The sequence below is a fragment of the Arachis hypogaea genome, chromosome 13 (genome assembly GCF_003086295.3).
Source record: "Arachis hypogaea cultivar Tifrunner chromosome 13, arahy.Tifrunner.gnm2.J5K5, whole genome shotgun sequence".
Classification (NCBI taxonomy): Eukaryota; Viridiplantae; Streptophyta; class Magnoliopsida; order Fabales; family Fabaceae; genus Arachis; species Arachis hypogaea.
In genome coordinates, this window is record NC_092048.1 from 39,126,661 (window position 1) to 39,145,569 (window position 18,909).

Genomic DNA, 18,909 nt, shown 5'->3' on the forward strand with positions numbered 1-18,909 from the left:
ATGTTTTCTTCTACTTCCATTTATTCTATTACTTTAGTTGATTACTTGATGTTGCCAATTTGGTTTATGGATTCCTATGTTCAATCTAACTTTTTATTTAATATAAATTGAGGTATTTTAGATTTGATTTTGCTTTATGTTATTTATGAATGCTTTTAATTTAATTTAAGATATTTTTCTCTTTTGGCTTTGGTTAAGTGATTGGTGACGCTTGAGTTATCAAACTCGAGGTGTTGACTGAAAATTGGAATTCTTTGCTGATTAATTTGGATTCCACTAACTCTAGTCTTTCCAAGGGAAAGACTAGGACTTGAGGATTCATATTGATTTATCCACCTGACTTACCTTCATAGTTAGAGTGGGAGCAAAATCCAATTCTCATCACAATTGATAAGAATAACTAGGATAGGACTTCCAGTTCTCATACCTTGCCAAGAGCTTTTCTAGTTATTAGTTGATTCCTTTTTCCATTTACTATTCTTGCTTTTTATCTTATACATTAAAAAAAAACCCACAAACATATCTTCTTCCATAACCAATAATAAATTATACCTCCCTGCAATTCCTTGAGAAGACGACCCGAGGTTTGAATACTTCGGTTATAAATTTTATTGGGTTTGTTACTTGTGACAACCAAACTTTTGTAAGAAAGGAATTCTTGTCGGTCTAGAAGCTATACTTACAATGCAAATTTATTGTGAAAATTCTAGATCGCGCGAGAGTTTTGTTCTTTCAAAATGGCGCCGTTGCCGGGGAATTGCAAACGTGTGCCTCATTATTGGCTATTGTAAATATTTGCTTTTTGCTTGTTTATTTATTTTTATTTTTGCTTTTTCGTAAATTAAGAGGTTATTGGTTTTTATTTAGTTATAAAAAAATTTCAAAAATTTGTTCTTGGTGTTCATCTTGATCTTCAAGTTGTTCTTCGTGTTCATCTTGACCTTCAAGTTGTTCTTGGTTGTTTTCTTCATTTTGATCTAAAAATTTTAAATTTGGTGTCATTTTATTGTTTTTCTCTTTCCTCATTAAATTCAAAAATATCTTTTCTCTTTATTTTAATTGATTTTTTTTTCAAAAATTACAAAAAAAAATTTAAAAATCAAACATTTTCAAAATTTAAATCTTTTTCAAATCGTATCTTATATTGTTGACTTTTTCAAAATTTAAATTTCAATAACATTTTAATTTAAATTTGTTTTTTATTTTTCGTTTTTAATTTTTATTTGCTATTATGAATTCTCACCCCATCGCTTTGAGTTTGGTTCCAATGCTGTTGCAAGGAATGGAAATTATAACAGGAACATGCATCAAGGTCAAAACAATCAGAGATGGAAGGAGCCACGAGAATCTGATCAACCCTTTGGGCAACAACACCCTCCAAACTACCATGGACGACGACCATTCCACAGTGCATGTCAAAACAACAGTTATGGTAGACCCTTTCGTAACAACCAACTCCCACCAAACTGCTGTGGTCAAGAGCCATTCCGAGGTGCATACCAAGATGATAGATATGGTGGACCCCCTTGTAGTTACCAACAAGGCCCACCATATGCTTATGAACCGCCTCTCCAACATACCTTTGAACCACCACACTCACAAGCCCCCTACCACCATTCATCTCTATATGACCCTAACCATTATCCACACCAATTTCAATCCAATCACTCCCAAGAACCACCACCTCCCTAGACACCATGTCCATATCCATCACCCCAAGAAACAAGGGAGCAACTCAAGGAAACATTTGAAAAATTTCATGCCACACTTCACCAATTGAATCAAGCAATAAATAGACTACCTTCCCAACGTTCGGACACTCAAGAAACTCCCATGGCTTCATGTGGGCAACCTAATGAAGAACGCATCATGAAGGAGATGCTAGAAACCCCACTGGACAGTACGGAGCATGACTTTGTACTGGAACAAGTGGAGAAAGCTGTAATTATTGAAGAGGAAGAAGTGGTTGAAGACTTAGGAGATGCTGAACCCCCATGGGAAACTCAAGTTATAAAGCCTCCTTCAAAGATGTTTGAAATTGATGTTGAGGAGGGTGTACAACCTCCAAGGCATATCATAGTCGAAGACTTTGAAGAGGTTGATCAAGAGATGGATTCAATCATTGATGAATTCTTATCTGCAATTGAATCCTCTCCTATTGGACTTGACATGGAGATTAAAAAAGAAGAAGCACAACCTCCCATACCCTTGGTGAACAATGAAGAAGAGATCGAATTGGAAGAAAGCTACCAAGAGGAAGAGGTTGAAATTGAAGAAGCTTGCAAGGAGGTGGAAGTTGTCAAGGAAGAACTCAAGGAAATGGAGCTAGAAATCACCTTGCCAATGCTGTTGGAGACCTCTTCCCCAAAGCCATCACCATCCATTCCTTCATTCAAGTGGGTAAATCTTTCATCTCTAAGCTTAATTAGCTCACTTGAATATGCTTTACTTGAAACAGATGGTCAGCTTAGAGCTCTTTGTGGCATTAAGCGTAAGAGGAAGATGGTTAGTAGTTGGAGTTGTCATGCAAGGTTCAATATGGTTGCATACTCAAAGTTTAAATGCAAAGGTTGGTGTAAAGCTCAACTGAATGGGTCTAGGAAGTTGGTTGGCCACTTTAGTGAGAATTTAGATTGCTTGCCACCCGGATGGAATCATGATGATCAACAAGAAGACGGGTGCAAAAGCAAGGTTTGGGACCCCGGAATTCATTCTACCAATCAACACTCTTGGGGCATTGTCACTTGTTTCAACTTGCTTGAAGGCTTTATGCGCCTAATTTGGGATCCCGGAGGCCATTGGAATTACAAACATTGGTGGAGATTCCTGGATGAGTTCAAGCATAAGCCACCATGACAGGAAGCTCACCAAATATCCAACTTAAGGACTTTAACTAAAAGTGCTAGGTGGGAGACAACCCACCATGGTATGATCATTCCTTTTTCAATTTTAATTTTATTTCATTTTGTTTTTAAGTTTTATTTTATTCCATTTTATTGAACCTGGAATTATTCATAACATCTGCATCAACATCTGCATACTACATTCTGCATTTTGCATAAAAAAAAACATACGTGACGCGTAAGCGTCGCTGACGCGTCCGCGTCACAGATGCGTTGGGAAGAAAATAAAATTGAACAGAGAGTCACACAAAAGCGTGGCTGGAGGCGTGCCTTAGGCACAAATATGACCCTGCGACCGCGTTGCTGACGCGTTCACGTCGTTTGCGAAATAGCCTCCACACGCGTCCGCATTACCCACGCGAACACGTGGCCCTGTGAAATCGACGTAAACGGATGTATGGCAGAGAGTTGTGATGGAGTGGGGCTGGAACTATGCTAGAAGCACAAGCCCTACCACGCGAACGCGTGCCCCACGCGAACGCGTGCCCCACGCGTCCGCGCCATTCTTAAAAGAAAGGCCATTCACGCGTGCACGTCACCCACGCGAGCGCGTCACCCTGAATTTTGGCAATATGCATTTGAGACAGAGAGTTGCGCGAACGCGAGGTTGCTCTCGCGCCACTAGCACAAATCAAGACACGCGTCTGCGTGACCGATGCGTCCGCGTCACTTGAAAATATCGCAACTCACGCGACCGCGTCACTCACGCGTCCGCGTCGCCTGCACCGCACAACTTATCCAAATCAGCGCCAATTATCTTATCTTTTCTTTTCTAATCCTAATTTCTTCTATCTTTCCTTCTTTCTTCTTTCTTACTTTATCTCTTTCACTTCTCATTCTTTTTCACCTTCATTCTATTTTACTTGCATACTTCCATTCATTGCATTTTAATTTTGTGCATATTTTTATTTTCTTTTCTAAATTTATTATTTTTCCATTGGTGTTACTTGTTCAAATTCAACTGTTATATCTTTTCTGGTATTATTTTGGTGCTTAGTGACTTGTATTACACTGTTGGATGATATTAATTATCTGTCAATGCCAATATTTTATGATACCTATATTCCTTTTGCATTGACATGAATTTATATTGTCTTTCATTATCTACTGTCTCTTCCCTTTTGTTGCAAATTTTTTGCACTCTTGATTTGCCATGTGCTTCTACTATTTTCTCACTTGCATGTTGTAGCTACCATATAATTGAGACTTTCATTATTTGGCATTAACCCAACCATATTTTAATTGTTTTCTATCTTTGTTTTTGGGTTACTTTTCTTCCTTTTTTCTCTTCTTTCAGGATGGCCACCGGGGAAGAGAACCGGAAGATGTTCACATGGGGAGACAAACAAGTCTACCTGCACATTCTTTAGAGAAAAGCGTCAGTTCGAGAAACCCGTCCACTTGCACATCTCAGCATGCACCGAGGACGGTGCAATCTTTAAGTGTGGGGAGGTCGATACCAACTTTCGTGGGTTAGTTATTTCCTATTTCAACACCAATGTTAATTTTTCTTATTAAATTAGTTGTTGCATTTGCATATTTCTCTGCATATTTGTCTGATTTTGTGCATTTAGCTACTACTTGGTTGAAGTAACATTTTCTTTTTTAAGAAACTTTTTATAGCATTTCACTAATTTGAGTTAAACTTTTTGAAAAACTTGTTTGAAGAAATTTCATTTTGGAACATGGTTTTAGAGCTTGAACACACAAAATCAGTGAGATTTTGAGCCTATTTGATTGGTTGCATTTTATCAACCAATATTTTATTTTTGGTGTGTGTTTTTCTCTCTAAAATTGTGATCTTTGTCTTGCTTAATTCTATATTTCCATGGTTTGATGTATGTATGCACTTATATGATTGAGGCCTTTGTTTTACTGAGCTTACATACCCATATGGCCTTAACCTTTTCATTATCCATTGCAAACCAATTTTGAGCCTATTTTACCCCTTTGTTCTTTACTTTAGCTCATCACTAACTCTAAGCGGAAAACAATAATGTCCTTAATTTGAATCCTTGGTTAGCTTAGACTAGTGAGAGTGCTTATGATTTAAGTGTGGGAAAAGTGGGTTTGGAAACGTTTGGTTTAAGAATTATGCATTGTATATCTTTATGAAAATGTGAAAGAAATGTTTAGGACATATTCATGCATTTAATAATTTAATCATATGCATTGAGAAAAAAATAAATAAATAAATAAATAAAAATAAAAAAAAGAGAAAGAAAAAGAAAAAAATAAAGGAGAAAATAAAGGAGAAAAAGAAAAGAAAAAGAGCAAATAATAAAAAGGGGACAAAATGCCCCAAAGTAAATGGTGAAAGCAATGCATATGTACTGTACTTGAAATTAGAATGCATGAATATGTGGAAAACATGGTTAATAGATAGTTAGATGTGGTATTATGATTACATGGATTGTCTAAAGTTAGGTGGAAAGTTTAAGTTAATTAAGGATTCAAATTTTAGTCCACTTGGCCAAATACAATCCTACCTTGACCCTAACCCCATTACAACCCTTAAAAGACCTCTTGATATGTGTATTTGTGCATCAAATTTGTGTTGATTGGTAGAAGAAAAGCAAGCCTTAGAAAGCAAGGTTAGTAGAGGATTGAGAGAATCGAACCTTAAACACATGAGTTATTAGAGTGTATACACTTCCAGTGAGGGTTCGATGCTCGATTCCTTGTTCCCGACTTTCATGAGCTATCTTCTTCTTGCAAATCTATTTGTACTTCATTTTTATGATTTGAATTAGTAAAATCCAGTTCATGTATGTTCTTGGAAGATTTATTTACTTTTAACCAAGTAGGTAGAAACATTCTGCATGTAGTTGCATTCATATAGATAGGTTGTATTTCATACATTCTATCATTGCTCTTCACCCCTTTATAGCTTCTCTTGAGTTTAGCATGAGGACATGCTAATGTTTAAGTGTGGAAAGGTTGATAAACCACTATTTTACAATTTATCTTGTACTCAATTGAGTGGATTTTATCAAGTCCTTACCCACTTATTCATAGAAATCGCATGTTTTACGTTTTCTTTCCTGATTTTGTGCTATGATTGAAAACATGTTTCTTTGACCTTAATTTTATTAATTTTGATCCTCTCTTATTACCATTCGATGCCTTGATATGTGCGTTAAGTGATTTTAGGGATTACAGGGCAAGAATGGCTTAGAGGATGGAAAGGAAGCATGCAAAAGTGGAAGGAATACAAGAAACTGAAGGAACTGCTAAAGCTGTCCAGCCTGACCTCTTGGTACTAAATCGACCATAACTTGAGCTAAAGAGGTCCAAATGACACGGTTCTAGTTGTGTTGGAAAGCTAACATCCGGGGCTTCACAAAGATATATAATTTGCCATAGCTGCCACGAAGCCAGGTGACGCAAATGCGTGGATCACGCGGATGCGTGACCTGGCAGAAACGCAATCCACACAAACGTGTGGACGACGCTTCCGCGTCACTTTCCCATGACCTGTACGTACCAGAAGATGCTGGGGGCGATTTTTGGGCTGTTTTTGACCCAGTTTTCGGCCCAGAAAACACATATTAGAGGCTATAAAGTGGGGGAATGCATCCATTCATTAACATATCTTCCATTATTCACTTTTCATAATTTAAATGTAGTTTTAGAGAGAGAGGATCTCTCCTCTCTCTTAGGATTTAAGATTTCTATTCAGATTAGGATTTCATCTTCTTCATTCCAGGTTTAATATTCCTTTACTTTACTTTATGTTTTCTTCTACTTCTATTTATTCTATTACTTTAGTTGATTACTTGATGTTGCCAATTTGGTTTATGGATTCCTATGTTCAATCTAACTTTTTATTTAATATAAATTGAGGTATTTCAGATTTGATTTTGCTTTATATTATTTATGAATGCTTTTAATTTAATTTAAGATATTTTTCCCTTTTGGCTTTGGTTAAGTGATTGGTGACGCTTGAGTTATCAAACTCGAGGTGTTGACTGAAAATTAGAATTCTTTGCTGATTAATTTGGATTCCACTAACTCTAGTCTTTCCAAGGGAAAGACTAGGACTTGAGGATTCATATTGATTTATCCACCTGACTTACCTTCATAGTTAGAGTGGGAGCAAAATCCAATTCTCATCACAATTGATAAGGATAACTAGGATAGGACTTCCAGTTCTCATACCTTGCCAAGAGCTTTTCTAGTTATTAGTTGATTCCTTTTTCCATTTACTATTCTTGCTTTTTATCTTATACATTAAAAAAACCCCACAAACATATCTTCTTCCATAACCAATAATAATTCATACCTCCCTGCAATTCCTTGAGAAGACGACCCGAGGTTTGAATACTTCGGTTATAAATTTTATTGGGTTTATTACTTGTGACAACCAAACTTTTGTAAGAAAGGAATTCTTGTCGATCTAGAAGCTATACTTACAACGCGAATTTATTGTGAAAATTCTACATCGCGCGAGAGTTTCGTTCTTTCAAGAACATGGGTGCTTTACCTGCATGCGGTGTCAGTAGGACTGAAATCGGACGGAAGAATTTGGAGGTTGGAACTCGGACGGTCCGATTAGAGGGCACAACTCGGATCGTCCGATTTGTGCGGTCCCAGCCACGTGTCGCGCGTTCATTTCCCCACAAAACGGTACCCCTTATACCAACATGCTTCCTTGAACCTCAACTCACTCCCTTCGAGTCACTTTCATAGTGAACCCCACCAGCAACCCCTTTCCTCTCTTCTTCTTCTTCAGCCTCCAAAACCCCATTGTTCTTCATGAAAATTTGAAGGAAAAATTCACAATGCCAAAGAAACAAAAATATAAGGATGTTGATCGTCCTGAACTTCATATTATACATTATCTCAGCCACCCTGATTATGTAAGTTTAGTTTTTAAATTTTTTTTATATTTCAGATTTATTATTATTGTTAAAAATTTAGGAATATATATTTAATTGAAGTAAATATTATATGTTATAAAATTATTATTATTATTGTTAGAAAGTGAATTTAGGAACATATAGGTTAAGAAATTGTGATTATCGTTAGAACTTGGGAATTTATTGTTGAAAGTATATATATACAATTGTAGTTGATTAGTGAACTTTTTAATTAATGATAATATTTAAATTGATGTAATGTGATAGATTAGTAAAAATATATGTTTAAAATTTTTTTTGTAATAATTTTAGAAATTATAATTAATTATTACGTTTAAGTTGTATAATTTTTGGAAATGGTTTGGGGAATTTTGAGTAAATTAGGTAGAATTTTTTGTAATATTTTTTTGTTTGTTGTTAGATTTTTAATTGAAAAAAATATGTTAGTGTAGCTGACGGTTTAATGAAGTGAAATTTTATTAGTTAAACAAGAATTGAATTTATTTATTAGTTATTATTAGTAGTAAGATAGTTTATTGTTAGTGACTAAATAAATAAATAATTATGTAATTCAATACTCAGTTGGAAACAGAATGAGTAAAATATGTATAATGATAATATCATAATTTTTTATATTTTATAAAGCATTCAAAATAATTTATAGGGTTGTTAATTAAATTTAGCAGTTAAGTTAATTACTTGGGGCTTTAGTAAATTTGATTAAGTAAAATTATTTGTTTAAATTGGATTTAGTAAAATTATATATCATAGCTTTGTGATTTCAATTATTATGTCTTGTTTAGTTAATTGTAAAAATTATTTAATAATGATAGTTAATTAATTGATAGGTTAGGTTAGTCATACATGGTAATTACTAAATTAACTAATTAACAAAAATTAACTAATTAAGTTGCCCTTCTTAGGTGGTTTAGACATGTGAGAAAAAGACCGATAGAACATCCAGTCAGGAGAGTGGATGAGATGGAAGATGGACAAGGGACGAAAGACAGAGGAAGACCTAAGAAGACCATTTATGAGGTGGTCAAACGAGATCTACATGTAAACGGTCTCTCTGTAGACATGATACATGATACATGACAGAGCACAATGGCGTCGTTTGATTCATGTAGTCGACCCCACTTAGTGGGACAAGGCTTTGTTGTTGTTGTTGTTGTTGTTGTTGTTGTTGTTGTTGTTGTTGTTGTTGTTGTTGTTGTTGTTGTTGTTGTTTTTGTAGAGTTCACGGTATCTGACATGTGATCACCCACTCCCTCCGAATCGGTACAATGATAGGGTTGAGGAGCATTTACGGTTTACTGGTTTCTTGTATGTTTTCCAAATTGGAGTAGTTCAATGTCAGAAAGTACTGGTAAATGCTCTAGTCGAAAGGTGGCATCCAGACACACATACCTTTCACCTTCCTGTTGGTGAATGTGCTGTGACATTGGAAGATGTTGCTGTTATTCTTGGTCTTCCAACAGACGGTCTTCCAGTCACAGGGATGACTATGAGTAGTTTTGAAGCCTTAGAGGTGGAGTATTTGCAGCAATTTGGGATTGTACCGAGGAAGTTGGACTGTAGAGCAAGCTGCATAAAACTGACGTGGCTTCGAGATCTAAAAGAACGATTACAGTTGGTTGACGAAACCAGCATGCAGAGATACGTAAAGTGCCACATTATGTTATTATTTGGTACAGTCTTGTTTGGTGACAATTCTGGGGCATCTGTGCACTGGAAGTTCCTGCCTTTGCTTCGTGATTTTGGCAGTATCAGACAGTACAGTTAGGGATCTGCATGCCTGGCACACCTGTACAGGTCATTATGCAAGGCATCTCATTTTGACTGCAAGAAAATCGATGGTCCGCTAACACTTCTGCTAAACTGGGCTTGGATCCGTCTCCCATATCTAGCGCCGGTTCCTCGGGAACCCCGCAGTTTTCCACTTGAAAACAGGTAACATTATCTTACACTTACATCCTATCTTCATATTTAGAATCCAATTGTGTTAATGAATTAAGTCATATTAGGTGACGTAACTGGGAGCGTGGAGATCGACGCTTTAGGTATCTTACGCTTGAGCACTTTAGGAAAGCCTTGGATGATCTCCAAGAAGGCCAGGTGTGTAGTTATTAAAGAAGTATTTGATTCGGGTTTAGTGTTAATGTTATTTGGGTTGTAATCATCTGTTTCTTTATTTTCCGCAGTTTGTGTGGCATGCTTATGTTGTTGATCGCATTGATACAGACATAATTCCTGCAGACATCTACATGCACTTGGTTGTGTGAAGCACTACGGTGCTGTTAGTGTCTTTTGAAATCATTGAGTGGCATGCAACCGATAGGTTTAGGCGACAGTTTGGTTTCGTTCAAGGAGTTCCTCATCAGGAACGGAATCTAGACAAGGCACACGGAATGGTCCTGATTGGTCCTAAGAATCTTGACTGGGCCACGGCCACGACTCATTCATTTTGGGTGATGCAGTGGACAAACAGGTATAATCATATTCTTACTGAGCTTCCCGTGCCTCCACAGCATCCCTTGGATATTTACATGTACTGGTACCGTGCAAGATATGGCAACCACTTGAACTTGTCGGATCGTGTGGGTCAAGAGAATGACGAGGGTAATCAAGTTATGGATGATGACAATGAAGAACAGGAGCTACAGTCACCGCCACCTCCACCTCCACCTCTACCTCCACCTCCACAAGAACAACCACAATCCTCAAACCCATATGTACCTCAAACACAGTTTACCATATCATATCTAATACATCAACAGTATTGGGGTACTCCACAGCTTGACTCAGGAGATGGAGCATCTTTTAGCCAGTTACTTGGGTTCATGGTTGCAGAAGCAGATCAATCACAGTACGGCCATCAGCCTGATATCATGGCTGGTAGGTATTCCTTGGACGCGATGCATCCATACCGTACTTCCTCGGTTAGTACTGGAGGGTTGGTATCTGGTAACTCTAGTAGGAGTGACAGTGGTAGAGGAATTCTTAATAGTCAAAACCCTCGCCGTGTTTTAATGGGTCTAATTGAAGAAAATTCTAGGACAGCTGAGCTAGAGACAGACGAGTATTGAGGATGATGAGGAGGATGAAGATGAAGACATGGAAGAAGTGAAGAATCTCGTAATGATGCTTCTGGTGATGATGATGGTGCAGGTCCTATTATTGCTTTATTCTTTAGCCAATTGATTATATTATATTCATATATGGTTGATTTGCTTATATTATATACTTGCTGGGTCAATTGATTATATTATATTCATGTATGGTATTTGTGTTGATTTTATTATATTATAAACTTGTTCAATCAACTAATTAAGTTATACACAGGTGAGGCACGAACTCCAGCTGAAATAGTTAAAGGCTACAATCTCAGGGTTGATCCGCCATGTCGTAGCGCTAATCAATACACTTCGTCCCTGTTCAAAAGGATCTCCAAGAAATACAAGGATCTTGTGGATGACGTAAAGTGGGCAAGGAGAAAGTAGCTTTTGTGTAGTTAGTATTATTATTGTGTATGTTATCGAACACTTTTCTATGTATCGTTTGAATGTTCTATGTATTATTACAATGCATATCATGGAGTACTTTTCTATCGCAAATGGCATATAGTAGTTTGATATCAGTTACAATGTTTCAAATAACATACTTTATACCTTGGATAAGTTATATAGAGTCGCAAATATCATAGCTACTTGGATTTAACGCAAAATACATAAATCTACTGAGCATTATTGCCGGCACTTGCACCACCTACCTGACGGCATCTACTACAGCTGTGTCCCTCAGCCCCACATTGCTTACATCGCCTAGGACGACGTAATATTCGCATGTCCATCTCGTTCAAGAAGCGCGTCATCCTTGGACGACCTTTGGTAACTCGTCTCAGGTACGAATTCGGTACGAATCGAGGCCTGTTGTAAGCAGGCCATGTAGTAGGATTCCCTAGTGGCCTAAACTTGGCTCGGTAAACCCGTCGAACTTGGTCCATCTTATACACATTAAGAACATACACTTGCCAATCTAGTCATTGATTTTCACAACATGCAAACACATGTCGACAAGAAATTCGGTCCACCTAGAACTCACCGCAGTCACATCATTGTCGACGGAGGTCGACGGTATACTCCATTGCACTTGGCATCTCACGCACTTCAAAGACCTCATTTTGCCTGTCGAAGCAATTCACCTGGATGTTTCCTGATGCAAGTTGATTTGCATGCAATTTGGAGGTCACAAGCTTAGAAAAAACATGGCCGGCATTAATCTGAGCCTCCGCCTCGATAAGTTGCTTTGATAAGTGCAGTGATGGGGAGATTGTGTGCACCCTTCAAGATTGAGTTGATGCATTCCACGAGGTTCGTCGTCATGTGACCCCATCGGTAACCACCGTCGAATGCCAATGCATACTGTTCGCGGGGATTTGGTTTAGCCAGTTAGTGTAAGCCTCGCCCCGTTCTCGTAAACGTTGGTAACGCAATTCGTACTCGCAGACCGTCCTCGAATATCCTGCACAATAAGAAAGGACAAATCACAAAAAAAAAAACCAATAACAGTACACTGTTAATAATGAACTTCAAATTACAACGAGGTTACCTATATTGACGATAAGTTTTTGTAGGTACAGTGCCTTGAACTTTCTTAAAAAATTCGACTCTATATGCCTGATGCAAAACATGTGAAAAGCTCTGGGAGGCGACCAAGCTCCGTTAATGCGGGCCACAGCTGCATTGATGGATTCGCGTCGGTCAGAGATCAGTCCCATACCATCTCGAGTCACTACATGTTGTCGCTGGTTACTCAGAAAAAAGTGCCACACATCAGAAGTCTCTCCCTCCACAATAACAAATGCAATTAGGATGATATTGTTGTTACCATCCTGTGAAACTGCAACCAACAGACAACCCTTATACTTTCCGTACAAGTGAGTCCCGTCTACTTAGACAACTAGTTTACAATGTCTGAATACTCTAATACATGGGTAATAACTCCAGAAGACTCTATGCAACACCCGGATATCAGTAACCAAGTCATCGCCTTGATATGCAGGCATAGTCTCAAAATGGACAACTGCTGATGGCTCCTTATGACACATGGCCTCAAACTATATAGGCGAAGCTTCGTAAGATGCTTCCCAACCTCCAAATATTTTTCCACTGGCTTTTGCTTAGCCAACCATGCTTTCCGATAGCTGATAGTGTAATTAAATTCGAATGTACTTCTGCAATAACTAATTTCACCTTTATCGAGGGGTCAGCCTCAACCAACGGCTTTATTGCTTCTGCAATTGTGTTCGAATCCAACTTCGAATGATCCTGAAAAATGGTTGCTCTGGTGCAAGTGTGACTACCATTATACCTCATTATAACCCAACAGTACTTTCTACTAATCATGCTAACCCTGATAAGCCAATCACAACCTGACCCATACTGCGTACATTTGGCATAAAATGTCAGCGGCTCCGACTCATAAACCTGGTAGTCTACACCTCTTCGGATAGTATAATCTTTCATTACTCTAATAACAGCTTTCCTGGAATTGAATTCCATTCTCACAGCAAATTCACCATCTACGACAACAGGAATTTCTACCACGACGACAGCCGTAGCGTAAATATTTAATACACAAATATTTAATAAGTGCAATTAAAAGTAAATCAATAATCATTATATCAAACTTAATATAATTAATAAACACTAATTAAAAGCATAAGCACATAAATAAATACTAATTAATAAACAATAATTAATATTTAACTTAAACAATGACTAACTAGAAATAATATTATTAACTAAACAAACACAGAAACAAATGCTAATTACGTATATTATCACATGTCACGTAACTATTTGGTCACATCGATCAATATAAATTATTATAAAATTCTAATCCTTCGTATATACATATAGGCAATTACGTGCCTGCATTCGTATACTCCGGAAACTTCGAAGCATGCATGGCTTCCAAGTCCAAAACTCGCATGAAAGACGGCTCCTCAAACGGATGTTCGTTTGCGAGTGTATTTGCCACGTCAGTCACATTTGGTGCCATAGTGCCGTCACCTTGGTCTTCGTCTCCATCTGGACCAACAACTTCGTAATTGCTTTCAAACTCTTCCTCACTGTCGCTGTTGTAATCTTCCCGTTCAATATTTAGGTCGGCTTCAGACTGTTCGAATTCAACATACACTTCAATAAACGATATCTGACCGCGACTTTCAATGTACATTGAAAACATCTCTTGCATGCTCGCTTCATCAGTTACATATTTCGTCTGAAATTGAACGAATCCACCAAATACCGGTATGGGATACCTGTATAAAATACCTGTATTCTCCTAGACAACCCAGATTCTATCTTCTCACAAATTACACCTTTTAGTTCCTCGAATGAGATTGTGAATGGAATAACAATATCTAACGAATTTTCACAAATAAATTTCACTCCTTCATTTGTTTCTAACAAAATCTGACCGAAATAATATACTTTCAGTAAGACTCTATTATCCATTTTTCTCACTCACATGAATAAACTTCACACTCAAGTTATTTTTCTTCGTTCGAAAGAACAGAGAAAGATAGATGGAGGTGCTGAGGGAAGAAGATGATGAATTGAAGAACTGCTCTAATCAGTCCAATACGAGCTACTCACACTTATATAATGTAAAAATATATATATATATTATACTCAACTCGGACCCAGCGATTACCGTTAACGTATTCAAATATTTATTAATCAAATTCGGACGGTCCGATTTGATTTTAGAAAAAAAATTACTAATCGGATGGTCCGATTAGTCACTCCTAAAATTCAAAATTTTTCCTCCCTCACAACTCGGACCATCCGATTTGGTTATCCAAATTTTTTTGTACAGAATTCAGATGGTCTGATTTCTTCCATCAGGTCTCAGCAAAAACTGTCCCACATCTATGTATAGCACTCCCATATTCCATATCAACGCATAACTCACATATAGCTGGCATATCTAAAATAATGAGCCTCTTTGCGGTAATGTCATTGATTCACCATGACTTTTGTAAAAGTTAAAAAAAAAACAAACAAAAGCTTAGTTGTATCTTTGATTTTGTAAAATTTGTTCACTGTAAAATCTTTAAAACAAAAGTATGTAATTAAATACATAAGATAATTAATTTTTTCTAAAAAGAATCAAACAGTCACATCTTTTTACAGAGGATGGGGGACGAGAGCGTGGATGATGATAAGAAGACAGCAAGCAATATAGGATTTAAAAAAAAAAAAAAGAATTCTAAAGTGAAGTAGTGGTTAAAATGATAAATTGAGAACCTAATCATCTTGAATTAAAATAATAGGACTCTGATATGATAAAAATTATGAATTCAACCGTGATTAAAATTAAACAAATGTTATGTACACACATTTGTATATAATTATTGCATTATTTAATCAACTTTAATATGTATTTTATATTTTATATGTATTTTATATAAATGATTGATTTGATAATTAATTTTAGTATATCCATAGTTAAAAATTTACAAGTAGTTGTTATTATGTGAAGTTAATCATTAAAAATTGTTAAATAATTTAACATATTTGATTAAATTATCATCTAACAATTTTTAGCTATCAAAATTTTCACCTTATATATAATATGATTGATCTTTATAATTTTCCTTACTTTTAATTTTTTTAAGAAAAAAAAACCCTAATAATTAATTATTAAAAAATTAATAAAAAAATTTAATTTTATATCAATTTTATACAGATAATTAGTATTAATATATTAATAAAAATAATTATTTTTTAAATTTACTCTTTAAAAATTTATTTAATCACAAATACCTGATTTAATACATTAAAATTAAATTAACTTGATAAATAATTAAATATTACATAATAAAAATAAATATTGCAATGTATAATTAATTATATATTATTACATTGATAAAAATAATTAATTTTTAAAATTTTTTTAAAAAAATCATCTAAACAATCTAATTAGAAAGAACCGAAAAATTTTTATTCTATAAAGTAAAACACTTCTAATTATTTTTATATAAAATTGACTGTTAAAAATTATTAGATGATAATTTAGTTAAATTTAATAAATTATTTAATAAATTTTATAAAAATATTATTTATATATTAAAATTAACTACTAAAATTAGTCATTAATATATTTATATTTATATATATATATAATTTAATTTATTTTTAATATATATTTATATTTTAATATATATTTTATACTAATAATTAATTTTAGTGGGTAATTTTTAACACACTCGCACTTCATAACTATAAACTTCGTGCATACAAAAATTGCTCCCGAGAATTGAGATTGAGGAAAATTTCAGAAAAATAAATAATAAAAGGAAGGAAAGGAAAATAAGAACTGCAAAGATTCAAAGATTCCGTAAGATTCACATATTATTAAACTCAGAGCATCAGAGGTTCGTTGTCATCGAGGGCCATCGCGTATCCTAGGGGGGGGGGGGACTTTGCACTTGGGTGGTTCTAGTTTCTGCGTTGCATCGTTGCATTGATTTTCAGGTGGAAGAACTTCCAAAATTTCACCGGAACATTATGAGCAATTTCATAACCCTGTGTAGGCCTCACACACTGTTCTTCTCTTCTTTCATTACTTGCAGATACCTGTTTCAAACCAGGGCTTCTTTAAGGAACCCTAATTGCGATTCCCATTTTCCCTCTTTTTCGTTATACTCTTCCTGGCTCATCGATTCCTGGGGTTCGAGCAGGACTTGACTATGGTTTCGCGTTAATCAGAGGAGAACTCTGGTCAAGGCTTCAAATTGGGACGAACAACAATCCCCTTGGTAAAATACTGAAACTTTTCACTCTAAAGTTCGTTCCTTTTCCCGAAAACAACGAAAAAGGAAGAAAAGGGGGAAAAAAATCAGCCAAAACAGAGTCTTGCAGCTGAAAAGACCACCGATTATAATTTGGGTTTTGCTAAAGTTGAAACTTTTTACTGATTTTTTTTTTTTTTTGAAAACTTCTAGTTATTATTGAATTCAATGCATTTGGGGTTGTCACCTTCATTCGCGAATGGTTGGTTGTGTAGTGGTGTAAATGATGTTAGCCTTTGTTGTAGGAAGAGAATAGGGATGGGAAACTTCCTATGGATACTTGTTTTGACAGTTGATTCTTGAATTGACTATGCTGAAACAACAGAATTGGACAGAGATGCTGATGAAGAACAGATAAAGAGCGCTTATCCACGATTGGCTAAATTCTATCATCCAGATGGTATGTAACTATATTTGTTAATTCCAGCCACTGCTTCATTGAAGGGTTGTATGTAACACTGATTAATGATGGCCTATCTTATCACATCTAGAAGCAATATGTTCATATGGCCATTTAACTTGAAGCTTAGTTTCTGCGACTACTTTGCATTGTGGCATTTACATCTTGTCTTGGATACTAGTAGTTTGCTAGAAGTACAGTTCCACTGTGCTTGTGTTGTTTTCTAAGATGAAAATGTCTGAATACATATAGTAACTCTACTTCACTATTCCAGTCTATGATGGTAGAGGAACCCTTGAGGAAGGCGAAACAGCAGAAGCTAGGTTCATTAAGATCCAAGCTGCTTATGAATTGCTTATAGACAATGAGAAGCGAAGACAGTATGATATGGATAACCGAGTCAACCCTCTGAAGGGAATATCTTTTATGCATCTGACTATCTTCGCAGTTGATTCTAGTTACTTGTTAAGTTTTATCTTTCATAGAGGAACTTCAATATGTTTAACTTTTGCTTTTCTAACTTTTAACCTTTTTGGAACATGTTGTGTGCATTGTCTTTTAATTTCTATACTTCAAAGGTTGGTGAGTAAAACTATGTCTACGATTGAAACAGTTTGACATACAAAGTGTTCACATATTGATATATTAAATTGCCTTATTCCTCAATCTTACAATCCTATAGCAAAGTAGGACATGCTATCAATTTCTTCCCTTGTATAAGCGTGCCAGATTGAGTTACTTAATCAGATATTACTGTTTTGTGTTTCCTATGGAGAATGCATTTATGATGCTTTCTTGTCACTTTTTTATCTTTTGAATCATAGGAGAGTGTCTAAGTTTGATTTGTGAAATCCGTGACCATATCCTTTCTTCTTTTTGTAATCTCATAACACATTACTTCTCTTCATATTGTCAAATGTCAATTGAAGTGGTGTTTTGATTCCTTCAGGCGTCTGAGACATGGATGGAGTGGCTAATGAAAAAGCAAAAAGCTTTTGATCAACGTGGTGATATGGCAGTTGCTGCTTGGGCTGAGCAGCAGCAACAAGAGTTGAATCTACGTGTCCGTCAACTTTCTCGTTCAAAGGTATTAGGGCATACTTAAAATTTATCACTTCCAGGTTTGAGTGAATTTTAAAGAATACAGGGCATAAATTAAGTCAAAACAACAGTTATTTTGAATAGAAGGAAGTAGTTTTTCACCCTAAAGTAGAATTTGTGTTTTGAAATGGCAACAGTATAACATGCTTTTTTTTTTCATTTTCTTTTTTTTTTTTACTTTTATGTGACTGAAATAGTTTGTAAAATCTTAGACGGATCCTGATGAGGCAAGGAAGATTCTGGCTAGAGAGAAGGCAGCTGCTGCTAAGAATTTCTCCAATACCCTTAAAAGGCACACACTTGTTCTCAAGAAAAGAGATTTGATGAGAAGAAAGGCTGAGCAAGATCAAGATAAACATATCAGCCAGCTCTTGGCAGCAGAAGGTCTTGAATTAGATAGTGATGAATGAAAATGGGACATAATTCTCACTTATCAACATAGTTATCGGAACCGAACCGGTAATATGATCGGGTCATCGGATTACTGGTTCAACCGGTGGGTCACTGAATCCGGTCATAATTAAAAAAGTATAAAATTATATAAATAAAATTAAAATAATGTCTTAAAACTTAAAATGTAAGTCTTTACAAACATTAATAATCTAATATCAAGTCTTAAACATAACTAATAATCTAAAAAAAAAAAGATAATAAACTAGTCTTTAGTACAAAATATGTTTTCAATTTATATCAACAAGAGCAAGTGAAAGATAACACAAACATTAAATCAAGTCCAAGGGGTGAGCTTTAAGTTGGCATCAACATCTTCATAGGACA

At 35.7% G+C, this 18,909-nt stretch overlaps 1 protein-coding gene across 1 annotated transcript; it reads left to right on the forward strand.

Moving 5' to 3' along the window:
• Positions 1–16,533: 16,533 nt before the first annotated feature.
• On the forward strand, positions 16,534–18,708 carry LOC112733686 (uncharacterized; the record flags this gene model as incomplete). The annotated part of the gene is made up of 5 exons (XM_025782726.2): positions 16,534–16,599; positions 16,947–17,031; positions 17,306–17,443; positions 17,979–18,118; positions 18,345–18,708. Coding segments are annotated over 5 exons (627 nt in total), but the record flags the coding sequence as incomplete, so codon positions are not given.
• Positions 18,709–18,909: the final 201 nt, after the last annotated feature.